General features: G+C 41.3%; 2 protein-coding genes across 9 annotated transcripts in view; both read right to left on the bottom strand.

The window, feature by feature from the left end:
- Nucleotides 1-18,459, bottom strand: part of LOC147178156 (SRSF protein kinase 3-like) — a 98,411-nt gene that overhangs the window by 57,956 nt on the left and 21,996 nt on the right. For all 5 annotated transcript variants that reach the window (XM_086069224.1, XM_086069226.1, XM_086069225.1 and 2 more), the window contains exons 3-5: nt 1,432-2,867; nt 1,235-1,343; nt 1,065-1,152 (exon numbers count right to left, since the gene is read on the bottom strand). In XM_086069224.1, the coding sequence (XP_085925350.1) occupies nt 1,065-1,152; nt 1,235-1,343; nt 1,432-2,867 (1,633 nt within the window). The remainder of the gene's footprint in view (nt 1-1,064; nt 1,153-1,234; nt 1,344-1,431; nt 2,868-18,459) is intronic.
- On the bottom strand, nt 7,004-15,177 carry LOC147178157 (uncharacterized). 4 transcript variants are annotated; one of them, XM_086069232.1, is made up of 9 exons: nt 13,887-15,177; nt 13,332-13,364; nt 13,202-13,235; nt 8,514-8,599; nt 8,330-8,434; nt 8,051-8,244; nt 7,812-7,961; nt 7,413-7,657; nt 7,004-7,223 (listed from the first exon to the last, which is right to left on the bottom strand). In XM_086069232.1, exons 1-6 carry the CDS (start codon nt 13,965-13,967, stop codon nt 8,194-8,196), a joined length of 390 nt encoding a protein of 129 aa, XP_085925358.1. In that variant the 5' UTR covers nt 13,968-15,177; the 3' UTR covers nt 7,004-7,223; nt 7,413-7,657; nt 7,812-7,961; nt 8,051-8,193. The 4 variants fall into 4 exon arrangements, 3 of the variants coding, with proteins under 3 accessions (XP_085925358.1, XP_085925356.1, XP_085925355.1); XM_086069230.1 differs by having other exon boundaries at nt 7,817-7,961; XR_015094119.1 differs by having other exon boundaries at nt 7,413-7,683; nt 7,817-7,961; nt 13,332-15,177.

Genomic DNA, 18,459 nt, shown 5'->3' with positions numbered 1-18,459 from the left:
TGTGGTGAAGAAGGAGCTGAGTTGAAAGGCAAAGCTCTCGATTTACCGGCCGATCTACGTTCCTACCCTCACCTATGGCCACGAGCTGTGGGTCGTGACCGAAAGAATAAGGGTGTCCGGGCTCTCCCTTAGAGATAGGGTGAGAAGCTCTGTCATCCGGGAGAGACTCGGTGTCGAGCCGCTACTCCTTCGTGTTGAGAGGAACCAGTTTGAGGTGGCTCAGGCATCTGGTTCAGATGCCTCCTGGACGCCTCCCTGGAAAGGTGTTCCGGGCATGCCCCACCAGTGAGAGGCCCCAAGGACGACCTAGGACACGCTGAAGAGACTATGTCTCTTGGCTGGCCTAGGAACGCCTTGTGATCCCGTCGGAGGAGCTGGTTGAAGTGGCTGGGGAGAGGGAAGTCTGGGCTTCCCTGCTAAAGCTGCTGCCCCCGCGACCCGAAGCGGTAGATGATGGATGGATGGATCGATGGATGTACATTTAAGGTGTTTTTATTTTAACATCTACTTTGTAAGTGAAAAGTGATATTGCTTCATACTGTTGTTTCAGTTTCGCCTTTTTCTTCATCATTAAACCTGTGGACCAGAGCAACGTCTTCAGAGTCGTGATGTTGAAGATGAGGTAAGCTGACTGTCCGAACAAAGCTGAGACAGTATAGTGCCAGTATCCCAAAGTGGCCCGGGCTGTAAGGGCCCTTTATAACTGCTCGCGGCTCTAGTTTTGAAGTTGGACTTCACACCGCGTGTTATCGTCATGCATAGATTGACTGTCTTCCCCTACGATGCATACCCATGGACATCATTCTGCACAAAAAAATTTGCAGGTACTCAAAAGCAGAAAAAAGAAACTTTTTTTTTTTTTTTTAAATAAAGCCACTTGAATTACTCCATGACTCTTTTCACCCCTAATCAGGTGTAGGGCAATGTAGGACTAAGTGCAGCATTATTTCCCAGACAAAGTGTAAGTACATGCAGTACTACGTGCAGGAATAGGTGCAAAAAAAGGTTTAGGGCTTTGTGCACGACAAAGTGCAGGATGTGATGGTCCAAGGCTTGATACTCACACATCTGAGTAGTTTGATCTCATCTAGTGCAGTCTCTGTGTAATGGGGCGCGCTCTTCACCACCTTTAATGCCACAAAGCGTTTTTTCCTGACAACAAAGGGAAGGCATGTGGTCAGAGGACATTACAGCAGGCAGAGGTAGAAAAACCAGACAAACTGCACAGTCGTACTGCAGGTCCCAGCAGAGCCAGACGGTAGAGAAATGTCCCCAGCCAAGTTTGCGGACCACATGGTACCGCCCATTAAAGAGGTCCCCGATGGTGACCGGATAGTAACCACCTGGAACACAAGGACTAGAACAGTCACACACATACTGTATCCAGTTGATGGTCACATAGAGGTAAAGCTTCCTGGATGAAAAAGTCACCTGTGCAGTAATCTGAAGGGTCTTCTTGCTCTTCATCATCAGAGCCAAGAAGCTGAACAGGAGGCAGGGTTAACGCTGCAGGTGGTGGGCTCAGAGGAGACAGTGGTGGCATGGTTGTGCATGTCGGGACTGATAATATCACAAAATCTGAAGTGTTAGGGTTTGAGTTTGGAAGGGAGGTTGCAGAGGAGGAGCATAGCGGTGAGTAGAGATGGGAGGAGGAGACACTGCTGGTGAAGGTCACAGAGGTGAGCAATAATGGATCTGGGTGGGAGGGGCTTAATGTAGGAGTAGCAGAGGCTTTGGCTGGGCACAGGGTGTTGGTTTTGGCTGTTGCTAGGCTAGATTTACAATTTTCAAATGTTAAATGAGTCCATGTGCTGAAATCATACGGCATTTCTTTCCTGACACTTGATGGTGATTGGCTAGTGGTATGAGTGGGGCCCTGGGATGAGACAAGTAGTGACTGGCTGTGGGTAGAAATCTGAGATGAGAGAGGATGTGTGTGGCACTGGGTGGGGTTTCGAGATGGCATACAAAATGAATGACTGCGGGTGGGGCTCAGATATGAGACAGCAAGTGACTGGTTATTGGTGGGGTTGCAAGCTGGGATAGGAAGTGACTGGCTGTGGGTGGGGTTTTGAGATTGGACAAAAAGTGACTGGCAGCTGGAAGGAATCTGACATGGGACAGAAAGTGACTGGCTATGAGCAGGTATTTGAGGTGGGAGAGGAAGTGCCTGGCTATAGGCAGGGCTCAGAGATGAGACAGGCAGTAAATGCTCATTCTGAGGTAAAAAGGGTGTTTTGCTTTGGGAAGGACTGTGAGCCAGGAGAGAAAGTGGGTGGCTGTAGGCTGGGTTGTGATCTTGGACAGTAAGTGACCTGCTGTGGGTGGGGCTCTGATCCAGGTCAGGAAGTGACTGGCTGTAGGAAGGGCTCTGACCTAGGTCAGAAGGTGCCTGACTGTGTGAGGGGTTCTGAGATGGGACAGGAAGTGAATGCCTGCTCTGAGGTGAAACAGGAGTTGATTTGCTGTGGGCGGGAATATGGTCTGGGACAGAAAGTGACTGGTTGTGCGCAAAGTGCACATGCGTAGTATGCATAGTATGCAGCTGGTTTTGTGTGGGCCTGTGATGTGTAATAGATAGTGACTGGCCGTGGTGTTTGTCGGTCAGGGGGATAGAGAGGAGCGTGGCACTGTGAGGAACATCTTTAGGACACTGCAGGCAATCTAAAGGAGTATGTGTTAATTCTGTGGTAGGGGGATCGTGGTGAAGGAAGCATGTATCCACAAAGTTGGGGGTCCCTTCTTGGGCTTCAACTGTTGCGTCACTACGTGTACTTCCTTGAAGTAGGCCTGTTTTGGAAATGAGGGGTGGGAGTGAGAAGTCTTCCTGCAGCTGAGGTTCTGGTCTCTCACAAAGATCATTAGAACTAGAAGGGGGAAAAAAGACACTCAGAGGTACTAGAGAGGATCATGTGGCGAACAAGTTGCCCAATGGCCGTTTGTGGTTTTCTCAATAGTGCACATGCGTAAGAACAACCCCCCTCCTTCTTGCTTTTTACGCAAGAAATGCTTCCTCTGGAAACTTGTGCTGGAGTCTCGTGTATTCGTTTACAACCAGTGGTCTGATTCATTGCTGCAGCTACGACTTTTTTGCCTCTAACATGTCAGACTCTTCTATGGTAATTATCTACAGTTGTTACTAAAAATCGCTTCAATGTATTTAGAAATGCTCATGTAGCTATGCTATTATTGTGACTGTCTACAACTAGCTATAGCATCTAATGTTATCATGCTAACATACAAGTTAGCTTTACGGAAAACTTGGATTTACATTCGTTTTTGCTCTGTAGTAATTATATTTTTTGTCAGTACATAAACAGCATAACGATTGTCGCATTTGTGCTTTATTTTGTATGTTGTTAGAGCCTAGAAGGTGAGACCCATGAGGCTTCCAATTAATACGAGGCAACTACGGTTACATCCCGAGGAAATATCCGTAGTAGTGATGTGTCGGTCGCGAACGAACTGGCTCTGAGAGCCGGATCTTTGACGTGAACGACGGGAGCCGGCTCCTGACTGGGAACCGCTTTTTTTTTCTCTCTCTCTTTTTTTTCTCTCTAAAGCCGCATTTGATTGGTGAGTATGTGTGTGTGTGTGACGTCTCTGTGTCTGCGCTCAGCGCTGAGCAGCAGAGGGGGGAGGAGCACACGACAGCACGCTGCAAGCAGTCACACACACTCGAACGCGAACGGGTGGGAGGAGACGAGAGAGAGGAGGAGAGCGCTTGTATAAACGGAAAGGTAAAAAAAAACTTAAAAAATGAGTGACAAGAGAAAACGCAGCAATATATGGACACATTTCAATACAACAACTGACAAAACTAAGGCAGAGTGTAAAGTCTGCAAGACTAAAATTTCATATCGGGGAGGCTCTACAAACAATTTACACCGGCACATGAGAACTACTCATCCTTTAGTTCAATTGGAGGAAAAAAGGCAAATTAATGAACCTGATAATGAAGGTGCTACTGCAACTGTTGCCGCTGCGGCTGCAGTGTCTTCAGCATCATCCAGTGCACCACCACAACAACGGAAAATTACAACCCAGAGCTCTCTGGGCCAATTTTTGCAAAAGTCAATGACTCCAGCAAGACAGAAGGCAATTGATGAAGAACTGGCTAAAATGATTGCATGTGATTTCCAACCATTTTCAGTTGTGGAGGACAAAGGATTCAGAAGGTTTATTCATTCACTCAATCCAATATATGCACTTCCAAGTAGGAAAACACTCTCCCAAAAAATCATCCCAAGCCTGTATGACAGAGAACGTGCTTCACTGCAAGAGAGGGTTAAAAAAGCCACAGCAGTTTGTCTAACAACGGACAGCTGGACTTCCAGAACCACCACATCCTACTTGTCAGTTACATGTCACTTTGTTGAAAGTTTCAAAATGGTGTCCTGTCTTCTGGATTGTTTTGAGTTCAGTGAGAGACACACTTCTGACAACTTAGCTGAGGAGCTGCTCAAAGTGGCAAAAGAGTGGGGCGTGGACAACAAAGTGGTTTGCTGTGTTAGTGACAATGCAGCTAACATAACCAAAGCAATTAAAACCCTTAAATGGACCCACCACCCATGTCTTGCACACACAATCAACCTGATTGTAAGAGATGCTCTGAAGGTGATGAAGCCTGCTGTGGACAAAGTGAAGGCGATAGTGGAGTTTTTCCACAGGAGCACAACAGGCACACACAAGCTCAAATCTACCCAACAACAGATGGGCATGCCTGAGCTGAAGCTCAAACAAGACTGTGTCACAAGGTGGAACTCCACCTTTTATATGATAAAACGGATCCTGGAGTCCAAGGATGCAGTCATCTCTACCCTTGCTGTTATGAATGCATCAGTTGATCCTCTGAGCCAAGAGGAATGGGAGGTATGCACTGTTCTGGAGCCATTTGAGCAGGTCATTTATTTAAGCGACAAAAAATCTAAAGCGCCATTTGGGAGCCAAAAGAGCCGTCTCTTTTTAGTGAGCCAAACCAAAAGAGCCGGTTCCCTAAAAAGAGCCGGAATTCCCATCACTAATCCGTAGGGGAGGCAGAGGTGTGAGAGGAGCTTGGCGCACCAGAGGTCGAGGGAGACCTAGAGCCAGAGGACGAGGCGGTTTATTGAACAATTTGTCTCAGGACCACATAGCAAGAGTCCAAAATCTCCAGGCCCAGAGGACTGCAAGTGACCGGGTATGTTTAGTAGACCTATATGTTATCCTTTCTTACATGTACGTGTTTGATAGTTACATGTACATCTGATTGCAAAAAAAGGCAGTTGTAATATTATCTGGCCAAGTTGTAATGCTAGAAAGAGAGAGAGCGCACGCACATAACGTATTGATGAATGTGATTGCAGGAGCCAATTTGACACAATGACATTTCAGTACACATTAGGTTTTTCCACTGGTGAACACAATTAGATACTGATGAACCCATAAATGCTCATTTTGATTTTGGTTTGTCTTACAGGCTAGGATTCAGAGTCTAAGACGTGAACAATGTCAAGTGCTGCTTGAGTGGTGCCTCAACCGTGAGCCCAGTCAGATTTTTGACCTCCTGGACACCTCTAATGCAACTCCAGTAGAAACTCCACACCCACAACCACTGAGCTGGTGTGAATGTGGTAAATGCAGAGAGATGCCCACGCTTCTGGAGAGGAAATGCTGTGGACAAAAACCTCAACACTGTGTGTTGTTGATGCCACACATGGACTTGTTCATACTTGAAGATGGTGTACTGCGACTTGCCAGACGACTCTGGAATGATATTAAACATTTGCACCGTCACGTGATCACGTGACTGCCCTGACGGACGGCGGAAGGAAATGATTGTTGAATGGAAGTGGACGTGACCCGGAGCGACTTAGCAACTGCTATTTTACAAATTAAAAGTTATTATTGCCCAAAGAGCCATGGAATCTACTACTTCAAAGACAAAAGTTCGCCTGTCAGTCGAAGTTGCACATTTAGTTGGGACTCATAGAGCGCGATATTTAATTAAGTTGGATATCGCTAGTTTGAAAACAGCCCCTTACCTTCTGTTGCTTGCTGTTTTTACCAAGTTAATCAAATCGCAGATTTTGCCGGAATTCACAGCGCACGACCTATATCATTATGTAGTAAAATGATCGCTGCAAATCCGTGAATACTTTGTGGGCTGCCAGTCCTTTCTGTTGATTGCTGCTATCAATCGACGTATTTTGCCTTCATTAGTAGGTATGCGTTAAAAAGCAACATTTGGTTTACTTCTTTGTCTGTTTGTACAACCGACTGCACAGCAAGATATGACCATTTTATAAGATAATCGATTAGATAAAGGACTTTACGCTGTACAAGATTCAATGGTTACAATACAGGCAAGTGGGTCTTTTGCCGTCCAGCGTCCCGTAGGCGTTTCCAATGAGGGCTGTGACGTCACGTGCAAAAGGTCAATACGAGCAGAACTGGAGAAAGCAAAAGGCAATTTCGGTATGCTGCCTATCGCCAGTTTGTCGTTTGGAGTGCTGGACCCAGGCAATAGAGTTGTCATACCAAGTTGTGTATGGAAAATTCAAGACCGTTTCCCTGACCCATATGGTAATTTTGTCGTTTGAGTGTAAACTCATACATATACTTTTTTTTTTTTAATTGTGCAATAGATAATACCTCAAAATTTACTGTGAATTATTTTTGTACTGTGCGTGTTTTTTGATAATGCCTCAATATTTACTGTGAATTATTTTTTTGACTGTGTGTGTTTTAAATTGTGCAGCAGATAATATCTCAATATTTACTGTGAATTATTTTTGGACTACGTGTGCAATAAAAAGTTTGTTGGAATATTTGTCTAATTAATTTAATACATGCATTATAAACCTTATTAATTACTAAATCTTATATAAACATTTCCCAAATTAAAAATACTTGAGCATTTTGCCATTTGGGATGAAGCTGAAGCTTTGATGTACGTTGTAAGACATCTTTACATCACATTTAGGGGTAATATGACAATATATGCATAAATAAGAATTAAATGCAAAGTTACTACAGAGCTTTATTCAGTGTAAAACCTTTAGAGTGTATGCTATTTACATTTGGTGTTATAATTACCATACATGTAACTGTTTGGATGGGTCAAGTGGTAGAGGCTGTGAGGGCCTTCATTCAGAAGGTTTCCCTGCAGGAAAGAAAATAATGCATTTTAGGAACGAATAGTGGTAGAGGCTGTGGGGGCCTTCTTCATTCAGACGGTTTCCCTGCAGAAAATAAAATAATGCATTTTAGGAACGAATAGGAATATGTTTAGTACTTTTTTCAGATCCACATATACCTAGTTACTAACAGCATTGATGGATCACTGTGTCTACCCAAAGTAAAATAAATAAATAAATCATAATAATAATAACAATATGACATAGCATGTCATCTGCATACTGGAAACTTACATAGCCCTCTGCTGACTTGTTGATGCTCTAGCTCTTGTATAGTTGGGGTCGGACCACCTGCTAGAGTGCCAAGCCATTTTGGATCCTCGGGTCTGAAAGGGTGACTTTCTGCCATCCCTCCCTGGGATGAAAGCCTTGAGCGGACTACAACTGCTTGGAGGTCAGCGATGTACTTGTAGTCCTTTTTGACTTTGTGTGTGTACAGTTGCCACAACTTGGTCCTTTTGCTGTAGATTATGCCTTTTCTTGGGGGGTGATGACAAGACAACATCTAAGTGAGTACACAGTACACAGTACACAAATAGAGAACATCTGTATTATAAATTGTGTATTATAAAAATGTGGACCAAGCATTGTTACTCCAAAGAAGTTTTATGTAAAATCTTAAAATTGATATACTGTACTGTGCCATCCCTCTTCCTCTTGAGTGCTCTGCCCAGGTGATGGTTGTAATCCAGGGTCGCCAAATAGATTCTTGCCTTGAAGACAAATCTCTTTCCGGCATACATCAAGATGTGGTTATGAAATGACTCCAACTCTGCTGTTGACCTAAATGGGGAAACACAGTTTTGATGTATAAATACTCAAAATTCCATAATTTAGTATAAAGTAGCATTGCAATGTAACGGGACACATACCTAAAAGACAGGTATTTCTTGACAGTCTTCAGCCAGCGTGAATCCTAGACTAATTCACGTAGCCGCTGGTGTGCAACAGAGCCGATTGGAATCAGCTGCTTGTTCCCATTATCCTCCAATGGATCATGATGACAGGTACCCAGTTACCACTGATGCACACCAGTGACGTAGTGTAAAACTCCGGTCCATAGGTCCTACAATAACATACATTATTATATTACGATTTTTATGTTTTTTCTTAACATCGTAAAATACTTGTTTAATTTCATGTTGACCTACCATGAAGTCTCCATAAGTTTCTACTGTTTTACAGCAGTACCAGAAGTTATTGGTGATGTCCCGGTTCCAGGTCAGTAGTAAGGCACAATCCTTTTGACACCCAGCCTAAATACACAGATAAATGAAGGCATGTTTACAACACATCATATAAACAAACACACACTTCAGCTGAACTAGTACATACCGCCACAATCCTTTTACTGAGGTTTTTAGCCCCATGCCAGATAGCAAGGGAGTGCTTTATTCCTCTGTCTTTGTATTCTCCTGTTTCTATAAAACGAACCAAATGCCACAATTATTTTATGATGATCATTGTTATAAAAAACATAATATACACACACATAAGCTTTTATTTTTGGGATATCATGTACATCAGGTACGAAACAGCGCTGATATTTGAGTGTGCACATCAGTGCAGACTTTATTGACAGTGAACTCTTCACTGATGGCTTCATGAAACAGTGCTTCTCCATAATAACAGAGTTTCTCTGGCAGTGACGCTTATCGCTGGAGATCGTGTAGACAATCTTTTTTGACTCATTCTCCATCATGGTGTATGTGCAGTATTGTGCACAAAACCCTGGACTGTGCATCCGAGCATCACCCTTGAAGAGACATGTGTATAAGAGCAGCCATTCCCACACCATGTTAATACTTGGGCGGGCCACCCAAGTAAACTGGCCGCCACCCAAGACGTTTTCTAGAATATTTACCGTGTTTTCAAGACTATAAGGCACACTTAAAAGTCTTAAAATATTCCTATGTGTGCACCGAGTTCCGGAGACGTTTTCCTTCAAGACAACCCTTCGGGGCAAATTTTGCTGTGCCAACGCACGTTTCTGATTGGTGGGCTGGTTCACGCTTGTTGCTAGTTGGCTTGTATTAAGGTACAGCGGCGGATGGAGTTGCAGCTGTATGTAGTCGAATGTGGAGATGGAACAAGAAAGTGAATAAAAAGAGAAAATAAAACGCCAAATTACAATATGACCTCCTGTACTTCATTTTGTCTACCCTATTTGGACCCCACCTTTTTGCCGAGACCGAGCAGGAACGGATAACAAAATACTGCCGGTAATTGCATTGTGCAAAACAACATTGGTTTGGCTAAAAAACTCAGGAAAATGGCATTAGCTAAGAGACATGCTTACAAGGCACAAGTAAATCATTATTAAAACTCAGTTTGTGGCGACAAAAAAAATAATTCTTGCTGGTAATTTTTATGTTTGAGATTGGATGACAGTAAGTAATGATTTCCAAAGAAGCAAGAAGTGGGAAGGAAAAGTTTGTAGTACATTCAAAGTAAATTCTGTGACCAATTGAAAAGCATATGCATTTCCTCTAGAGCAGTGGTTCTCAACCTCGGTCCTCGAGTACCCCTATCCAGCCTGTTTTCCATGTCTCTCTCAGCCAACACAGGTGAGGATCGTTATCAGGCTTCATGTAGAGCTTGCTGATTAGCTGATCGTTTGAATTACCTGTTGTTGGCTGAGGGAGACATGGAAAACAGGCTGGATAGGGGTACTCAAGGACCAGGGTTGAGAACCACTGCTCTAGAGGATGACTATATTTGCTGTAAATTAGAACTCGAATTGGAAGCGTGAAAACACTGCAATGACAGCTGTACACTGACACTTCAAAGGGCTTTGCTGAATTGCATGGCGCTTTTTGTAACGGTAGCCTTTGCTGTGCATATGTCAATGGGCAACAGTAGGTTGTCGTAACTGCCTCCCAAGAGTCTTTTTAACCACAAAGCAATTTTGCTATAGAGCTAAGACCGCCGCTCCATACCTACAGACAGCCGATTATCATTTGCACGAGAAATGACAAATCTCCCGCGAACGTTATTTTGCCGTGAATGTCTCCGATTTGCCGTGAATGCTTGTAGACATTTACAAGCGGTTATGAATAACACAAATGTGCACATTTAGGCCACTGTGTGGTCGCAACCTGCAAGCCGTCTCGTTGAGACCACCTAGCGGCCGGTTAGCATCACAAAGTCATGTCAACTAGGTGGCGAGTCGCCAGTCACGGCAAATTAACCACCGCGGATTGTATCTTGACAAAACAATACGCAACCGCTTCATATTTACCAACCACCGTCTGCTTTATCATATCTGACCTCTTCTAACCAAACAACCTCCACACGACAAATGTAGCTCCCACTTTAGGCACTAAAAATACACCAGTAATATGGTAGAAGGTGCACATCTCTTATTAGAAAGGATAGGAAGGAATGCTAAATCAATTATGTTAAACTTACATCTCTCCCGCAGTTGTGTCACACTGTTGGGACCGATCCATTATGTTTAAACGTGTTGCAAATCCAGCTCTGAACAGGCTTTCACTAACAAAACAGTCATTTGAGAAATAATGTCGGTACACGTCCTTCAAAAACAAAATTAATCCACTGTCTTCTCAAATATTTATTCCTATTTTAATTGTTTTAGTGCATTTGATCCGCGCGTTCACTCTAAACCATCAAGTTTTGTTCCTCCTTCGAGGGGGGGAAAAAATCACAGCTGTCAAGGGGGCCAGGCCTGGCCCGACTTCTATTAAAAGATATAGGCTATGTCCGTCCCAAAGACCAGGTCGATCCTCACTGTACGTGCACATCTCTACTTATGCACAAATTATACTGAAAATATTAGAACAACAGTCACAATACCTGTATTGTTTTGTACTTTATTCCCGTTGCCATATGACAATGGCAATGGTTACTCTCGTCCATAAAATGAAAAACAATGTAACTTTTGATATTTTTGAGTATGATTTGAAGAGGGGATAAGTACATACATGGCGCTATATAAATATATATACAGGTAGTCCTCAACTTTCGAACACAATGGGTTCCAAGAGGTTGTTTGTAAGTCAAATTTGTTTGTAAATCAAATTACATTGAATTTTGTTTCAAAATGAATTAATTATGGCATTTAAGCACAAACTATGAATATTAAGTTTATGTTAAAACTGATTTAGAATCAGGATATTTTATTGTTTGAACATTTTGCACAGGTTTAAAGCAGTTTAAGTAAGCTGTTGCAGGGCTCAAAGTTTCATTGCCATTTTGAATATTTCATGTAAATTTGAATTGTATTTAGTTCACTGATTCTTGTGTGTGCGCGGGTGTTGGGAGGGGTGGGGGCTGAATTCATCATAATTGTGAGGTACTGTGAGGTTTGTCAATTATTAGATGTCTATTAAATGTGATTTAGCCAATTCAATGTAAAAAGAAAGTAGATCCAACTTGAAAATGAGTGGTATAGATCATTTTTAAAAGTAAGTAGCTTCTACTCATAAAAGCATATTTAAAAACTATTATAAGTAAGTAATCCCAAAGATAATAAGATTGACCAGTAAAACTCTAAACTCAAGTAGCATTTACTTGCAAATTTAGATTTTAGTCAATTAAAAACTTGCTTTGTTTTAACAAGTTTTTTTCTTCCTTGTAACTACTTGATAATTTGATGCAATTAGCTGCCTTACATTTTCTAAGTAGATTTAGCTCAGATTTTTTTTCAATGCAGGGCATATTGCTCATGTCTTTAAATGAAAGCAAATGTTGCACAATGCGTGGGCTTTCCACACACCAAAAAAATAAAAAATCATTGGATGAACACAAAAAATTGCGGGCAGGTTTTCCATCTAATTAGGCTCAAATTGAGGCAGAGGTGGTACCAACCTGACTATGATGGGCGACTACCGATGCCAGGTATCGATATCGGTGCCGATACCAGTCTTATTTTAAGATATTGGTACTACTGTATTCTGTAAATTAACCCACTCACTTTCAATTTTTACAGGCAACATATAATACTGCCACGTTCCAATAATAATAACAATAATAATAGTTCCAATAAGAATATGACTATTATCATGTTAAAGCATTCTTTAATTAAAACGGTTCTACCATAACATTTCATTAATGGGAATCGCCCCACAGTTTTTTTCCAGGATTGCATGATGTGCATCAAATGCACAGAAGCTTTCACATATAGATGAAAAATGTATTTCCGGGTTTACCAGCAAGACAGCCAGCCAGCGTCATTGTCTAAAAATGCACAATATATATACAGACTAGAAACACTTTGCATTTCCACCGTGGATAAAACATTGCCGTCATGATTTCGCTACAGGCACGTGAAGCTCACCACGATTGCTCAAACGGAACACACATTTTGGCCAAGTCTTCAGAGTCAGTGGCTTGTCGTCTTCACTTACCGGACAGCTGAAGGCTTCCTGTAGTCACTAAAGCCGCAATATCCAAAGTTGGAGCCATGACTGCGGCGGGCTGGAGTGCTTATTTAAGTGGATGGCCCACAAAAAAAAAATTCTACTACGATCATTAAAAATTCATCCACTACTACATATTAAATTGTAACTATAGTTCACTGTTGTTGTAAAACACTTGTGTTTATTGTATATACTGTGTTTTTATTACTTTGCCGATGGCTGGAGTATGCCACCCCTGCCTTGCAACCATGAAATGGGCATGTGCAACAGGTGCTCCGTGATCTGTTTCTTCTTTGGTATAATAAAGTTTTTGTTTGTTGTTTGTTTAAAAAAAGAATTAGAAGGCAACGCAGTTTCTTCTTCGGTTGTTACTTCAGGTCTTTTCGGTGCACTGCTATTGATATAGCGCCTCCATAATGGTGCAATGCTGCAACTGCAGTTAAAATACGTTGCTGCCGAGCTCAATCAACACAGCTGGAGCCGAGCGCTGTGTTGAGTTATATCAGTCACTCAGGCTGAAGGCGGCATTCTTACAAAAACAAGAGGGGCCTCGCAGCGATAGCAAACAAACAGAAAATCATATTGAAGATATAAATGCACACAAACAAAATCATATAGAAGATATAAATGCACAGTTACTACCTGCTGCATTATCTGCATTTCCACATTTATGATCCTGAAAAGGAGTGAAAACAATTAGCACAATTAAAATTGAACATATGACAATGGTACAGAACTTGTGCCAGCATTTAGTAGGCATGTTATTACTTACAATCATTGAGAGGTTGCCTCCAGTACCTTGGTACTGCAAAAAAGGACAATTATATTAAATACAAGTGATAGGATACTCAATTTCACACAGTACACAGCATTTCATTAGAGCACTTGTACTGGTAAAAAAAAAAAAAACTTTCTTTATTATTACCTGACTGACTGACTGTTAGCAATCCACTAAACTAGTGTTAACGAGTGAATGTGCAAGTGTGCGTGTTTTTTGCAACATTATCAATCCAGCCACCTTCACGTAATGCGTGAACGTTCCGACACCCCCACTCAAAAAATAAAATACGCAGTGAAAACGACAGTTTTGCCCCACATATTGAGGGAGGTTGTCACGCCAAATTTGTCCTCCCCAATGCCCCCACCAACAAACCTTTTAATGAAAAACAGCCGTTGACAGTAGTCATACCATAGATATTTTCATTCTCCCTTATGTGTCGTAGCCATCTAGTCCACAATGTCCGACTTCACTACGAGTAAAATTTGCCTCACTTCACAATGTTTTTTACAGGAAGCTTTTTAAAATATAACAAAACCGAGTACTCACCAAGGATACCAAATTCAGCCTCGTCCAAGGAGTAGAATTACAGCACTTTCCCGTGGGTCTGTATAGTGTCCAGAGCAGCATCGAGGCAGAGAACTCCAAAAACAGATTCAGAGTGCGATGTCTTACCCATGCATAATGGGCCCATTCAAATGAAACACATTCCTTTTTTTGTGTTTACATTAAAGTTTTTGTTTTTGAGTTCATGAATATAAAAGGTGTGTTACAGCAATTAAATATAAATATATTCAGTATCCAACTCATTCACTCCGAGCCATTTTCACTGAAGCAACCCCCTTTGCTCTCGGCTGGTTTACAGAATTTTTACTTATTTTGGAAGGCTCACAGAATATTGTGTTCTATTGCTCTAAAAACATGGAACCTACCAAAGGAAAGATTAGAGTCTCTTCTTTTATTATGAATAAAAGTATACTTGTATCTGTTTCCGTTTTGCAGCGACTAGCATTAGAATATAGCTAAGTTTCATCATTATTCACAAATCTGTTGAAATCACTGGGGAAAACAGCTTGTTGCAACATGGTCCTGGTTGATCTCTCATTATCTGCTCCCACCTGCTGGCCGTTTTTTTGTAATAACTACCATTGCTTTAAGCGACCTCTTCAGGTCGGACGCTGCATAAAAGCCTTCTGTATGCTCTAGAATAAAAAACAAACGTATAAATACAATTTTGGGACCATGGCAATATTTATTATAGAATGTTTAATACGTTTTTGGTAGCAAATGAGTTGATTTTTCCAGCAAATCAAACGGAATTTGAATGTGTCACATCAAAGAAGGGCTTGGATCCGTTTTTTGAGTGTACACGTATGTGTGTGAGCTCCATAGTGGCAGCGCTGCAGTGGTGTTAAATTTTTTTTCAGGTTGCACCAGTCTGGACCTGTCCCATGAGCTATCCAGGGCAAAAAAAAGAAAGAAAAAAAAAAGGAGCTATAGCATGCTGGTCAGGGTGTAATTGACGTTTGGCTCCCTCTCACTATTAGTCAATGCTGCGGAACCAAAAGGTCGAAGACGTAGGACATGTCACAATAAGCGACAAGACGAGCAAAAATTCTGACATGCCAGACTGTTGGGAAAATTGTACAATTAATTATCACATGAATAAGCTCTTTACTATTTGCTGCAGAAGATGACTCATGACTACAAGAACATCCAACCCAGCAGAATGAATTGATCCAGTCTGCTAAGATGCCTGTTGTCTGTTAAGAAATGATTGAAAACTTGACCACACATGTACTCAGCACTTACATGCACACACATATAAGCAAGTACACTGTGTTCCAACTATGCTGTCCCCCCCCCCACGCCCCCTGTAGAGTTGGAATACCCATGTAACCAGGGACCACCCTAAAGAAATAAAAAGAGAGGGCTCGGCAGAGTGTGCTTCAGAGCAGTAGGAGGATTTTGAATCTGAAAACGGAAGCTGGAAATATACTCAGCATAACACGCCGCCTACGCTAAGGCTAACTTCAAAATAAAGCGCTCCAAATAGTACATTGACGGCAATGTAAATAGCCTTAGTAGACTTTGAAGTTGGCCCGCATTGTGGCGTGATAACTAACTTGAATCCCTTTTTCGATGTTTCTGATTTATTTATTGTAGTTATTATTGACATTACATAGTTGCGATCAACATCAACACAACGCTATCTGAAATTCAATCGCTAATTTAGGACGCTAAGAAATCGCCTGTTAATTACGCCGTCACTGTATCGTATGACACAAATCTCCGACATTAGCTTTGGCCAGCTCCATTTCCAAAGACCCCATACACCCTGGCCACAAGCTGTTTACCTCCCTCCCTTCTGGATGAAGATAAAGGACACTGGGCGTGCGCACAAATAGACTACTGCATAGTTTCTATCCACAAGCAGTTAAATACATAAAACTTTCGTAATAAATGCACTTACGCATGACCAATTTTAAATCGACTTTATATTGGCATTAGGGCCTATTTTATTATTTGTTGTGTATAAGTATGTCATTGTTGATAATTTATGTTTTTATGATGTAGTGCCGAAGGCAAGGATGCTGCTGAAATAAGTTTATTGCGTACACAATGACAAATACAGTTCTATTCTATTCTAGTGGCTAGCAGCAAGCTGTTAGCATTAGCAAGGAAGCGCCTTGCTGGTAACAGTAAATTAGTTTGACAGCTGGTACCCGCCTTACTTTCTTAACTTCTTTTTCAATATTCTGGACCAAGGGTACTTTGTAATTCACTCTCCACTTTTAAAGGAAGGTAATATGCCTTAAATAGCACATTGAGGTCTTTTCATTATAAAAAAAAAAAAGATAAATAGAACATAGGCTTCATTTATTTTACAAAACACTTTTGCCCATTAAAAAAACAAAAACAAAAACATTCAACTCAAAATGTCAAACATAGCTGCTTAGCTTTTAGGAACACAACTTTAAGCCATTAATACCTTGTTATTTTACACATATACCATGTATAAAATAAGAATGTATCTACCTCATATTGTACTTAAAGTTGTGTTCTTAAATCCTAAATGGCCATATTAGACATTTTGAGGTTGTTGTTTTTTTAATGGGTAAAAGTGTTTGGTAACACTTAAGATTAAGATTAAGATTCAGTGATTGTCACACCCACCTAAGTGGGGCGAACTTCGTTCTTCACATTTGACCCATCCACTGAGGGAGTGGTGAGCAGCAGCAGCAGCCGCACTCGGGAATCATATGGTGATCTAACCCCCTAATTCCAACCCTTAATGCTGAGTGTCAAGCAGGGCAGCAATGGGTCCCATTTTTATAGTCTTTCGTATGACCCATCCGGGGATTGAACCCACAACCTCCCAGTCTCAGGGCAACATTGACATTTGAAATACATTAGTTAAAGATGAAGTCATGAGAACTCATATTGAACTAATAGATTCATATTGAACTAATAAATTGTAAATATTTAAAGATTAGGAATAAATAATTTATAAATTGATAGGTAATAATTTGTAAATGCATTAACAAAGTCACGATGAACTATTATCTGAACTCATGAACTAATAACTTGCAAATATTAACTAATTATTAACTCATGATTAAGAAATATCCATTACTAATAATTAAAATGGTTGTGGCTCAGGGTGTAGAGACGGTCGTTCAGTAACCAGAAGGTCGGCTGTTCGATCCCCGCTCTCACCAAGTCATGTGTTGTTGTGTCCTTGGGCAAAGCAGCTCACACACATTGCCTCCAGTGTTACTCACACTGGTGTATGGAAGGTGCAAATGTTTGGTGGTGGTCGGAGGGGCCGTAGGCGCACACTGGAAGCCACACTTCCGTCAGCCTGCCCCAGGGCAGCTGTGGCTACTTAAGTAGCTTACCGCCACCACGGTGTGAATGTGTGAGTACATGAATAATGCAACCACTGTGAAGCGTCTTTGAGTGTCTAAAAAAGCGCTATATAAATCGAATTCATTGTTGTTATTATTATTATTATTATTATTATTATTATTATTATTATTATTATTATTAAAAGGCATAAGTAAAATATGAAGTCATGATGGGCAATTATGAATTCATGTTGAAAAATGAGTATCTGTAATACAAACCTTTTTGCAGATCCATTCCAACGTTCAATATTGGTGATTTTGCCAATATTTGTAGACTGTTATCATTTACAACTTATATTTGAATGTGAACAAATTCTCTGCAAATGCCTTACTACCTTTTGTTATCATGAACAAACTATATTTTCACATTAACAATTCATTTACTCATCTTTTTTCAACCCCTGTTCTAAAGTGGCAACACATTATCATGTTCAAAAATAACAAATCAAAAAATATTTATTTGGCCAGATGTATGGGCTGGTTTGGTTTCTTAGGTTCACCTCTAGGAAGAATTAATTTAATTGAAACCAATAAATCAACGCAAGCGCGCGCGCGCACGCACGCACGCACGCACACACACGCACACCCACGCGCACACACGCACTAAGCAACTGGAATCACAAATGTGTTAAATGGAAAGAAAATTTATTTACACACATACACACACACACAATAACAAATCAAAAAATATTTACAATCCCTGCCCAACTTACCTGCGCACAACAACCTGGGGCCCAAAATAATGACTAAATAATTGTTACTCCAAATGAGCATTGTAATTGTTCTCAGTGTTGTGGTATCAACATCAAAGTTGTTTGTCAAAGTGATTAGTCAAAGTGCACTCTTGTTCAGTCAAGCCTACTGCAGTTCACAGGCCTACGGTGAGGTAGGAGCTACTTGGAAAATGAGGCAGGCACAACCTCAGATCAAGGGTTGCTCACCATCTCCCTTGTCATGGAGAACTCAAAATCCAGTTTCAACATTTGTCAATGGTCAACAACCTAGCCTGTATGCAGTAAAACAAGACTATTAACTGTACAGTTTTGCTCTGCCTGATGCTCTTGCGCTTTCTTTATAGTGTGCCTCCTTGTGATCTGATGGATAAGCTGCACCTTCGTATTAGCCGCAGGGTAAAAAAAAGTAGCAGTTTATCGTCCAGAAATTATAGTAATGTGGAATCAGACGATATATTCCTCGGAAGGCTTAAATTT

Source organism: Leptonotus elevatus, chromosome 2 (assembly GCF_054856555.1).
Source record: "Leptonotus elevatus isolate MCC_2025b chromosome 2, RoL_Lele_1.0, whole genome shotgun sequence".
In the NCBI taxonomy this organism is placed as follows: Eukaryota; Metazoa; Chordata; class Actinopteri; order Syngnathiformes; family Syngnathidae; genus Leptonotus; species Leptonotus elevatus.
The sequence above is the reverse complement of the archived record's forward strand: the minus strand, read 5'-3'. Positions and strand labels throughout refer to the sequence as shown.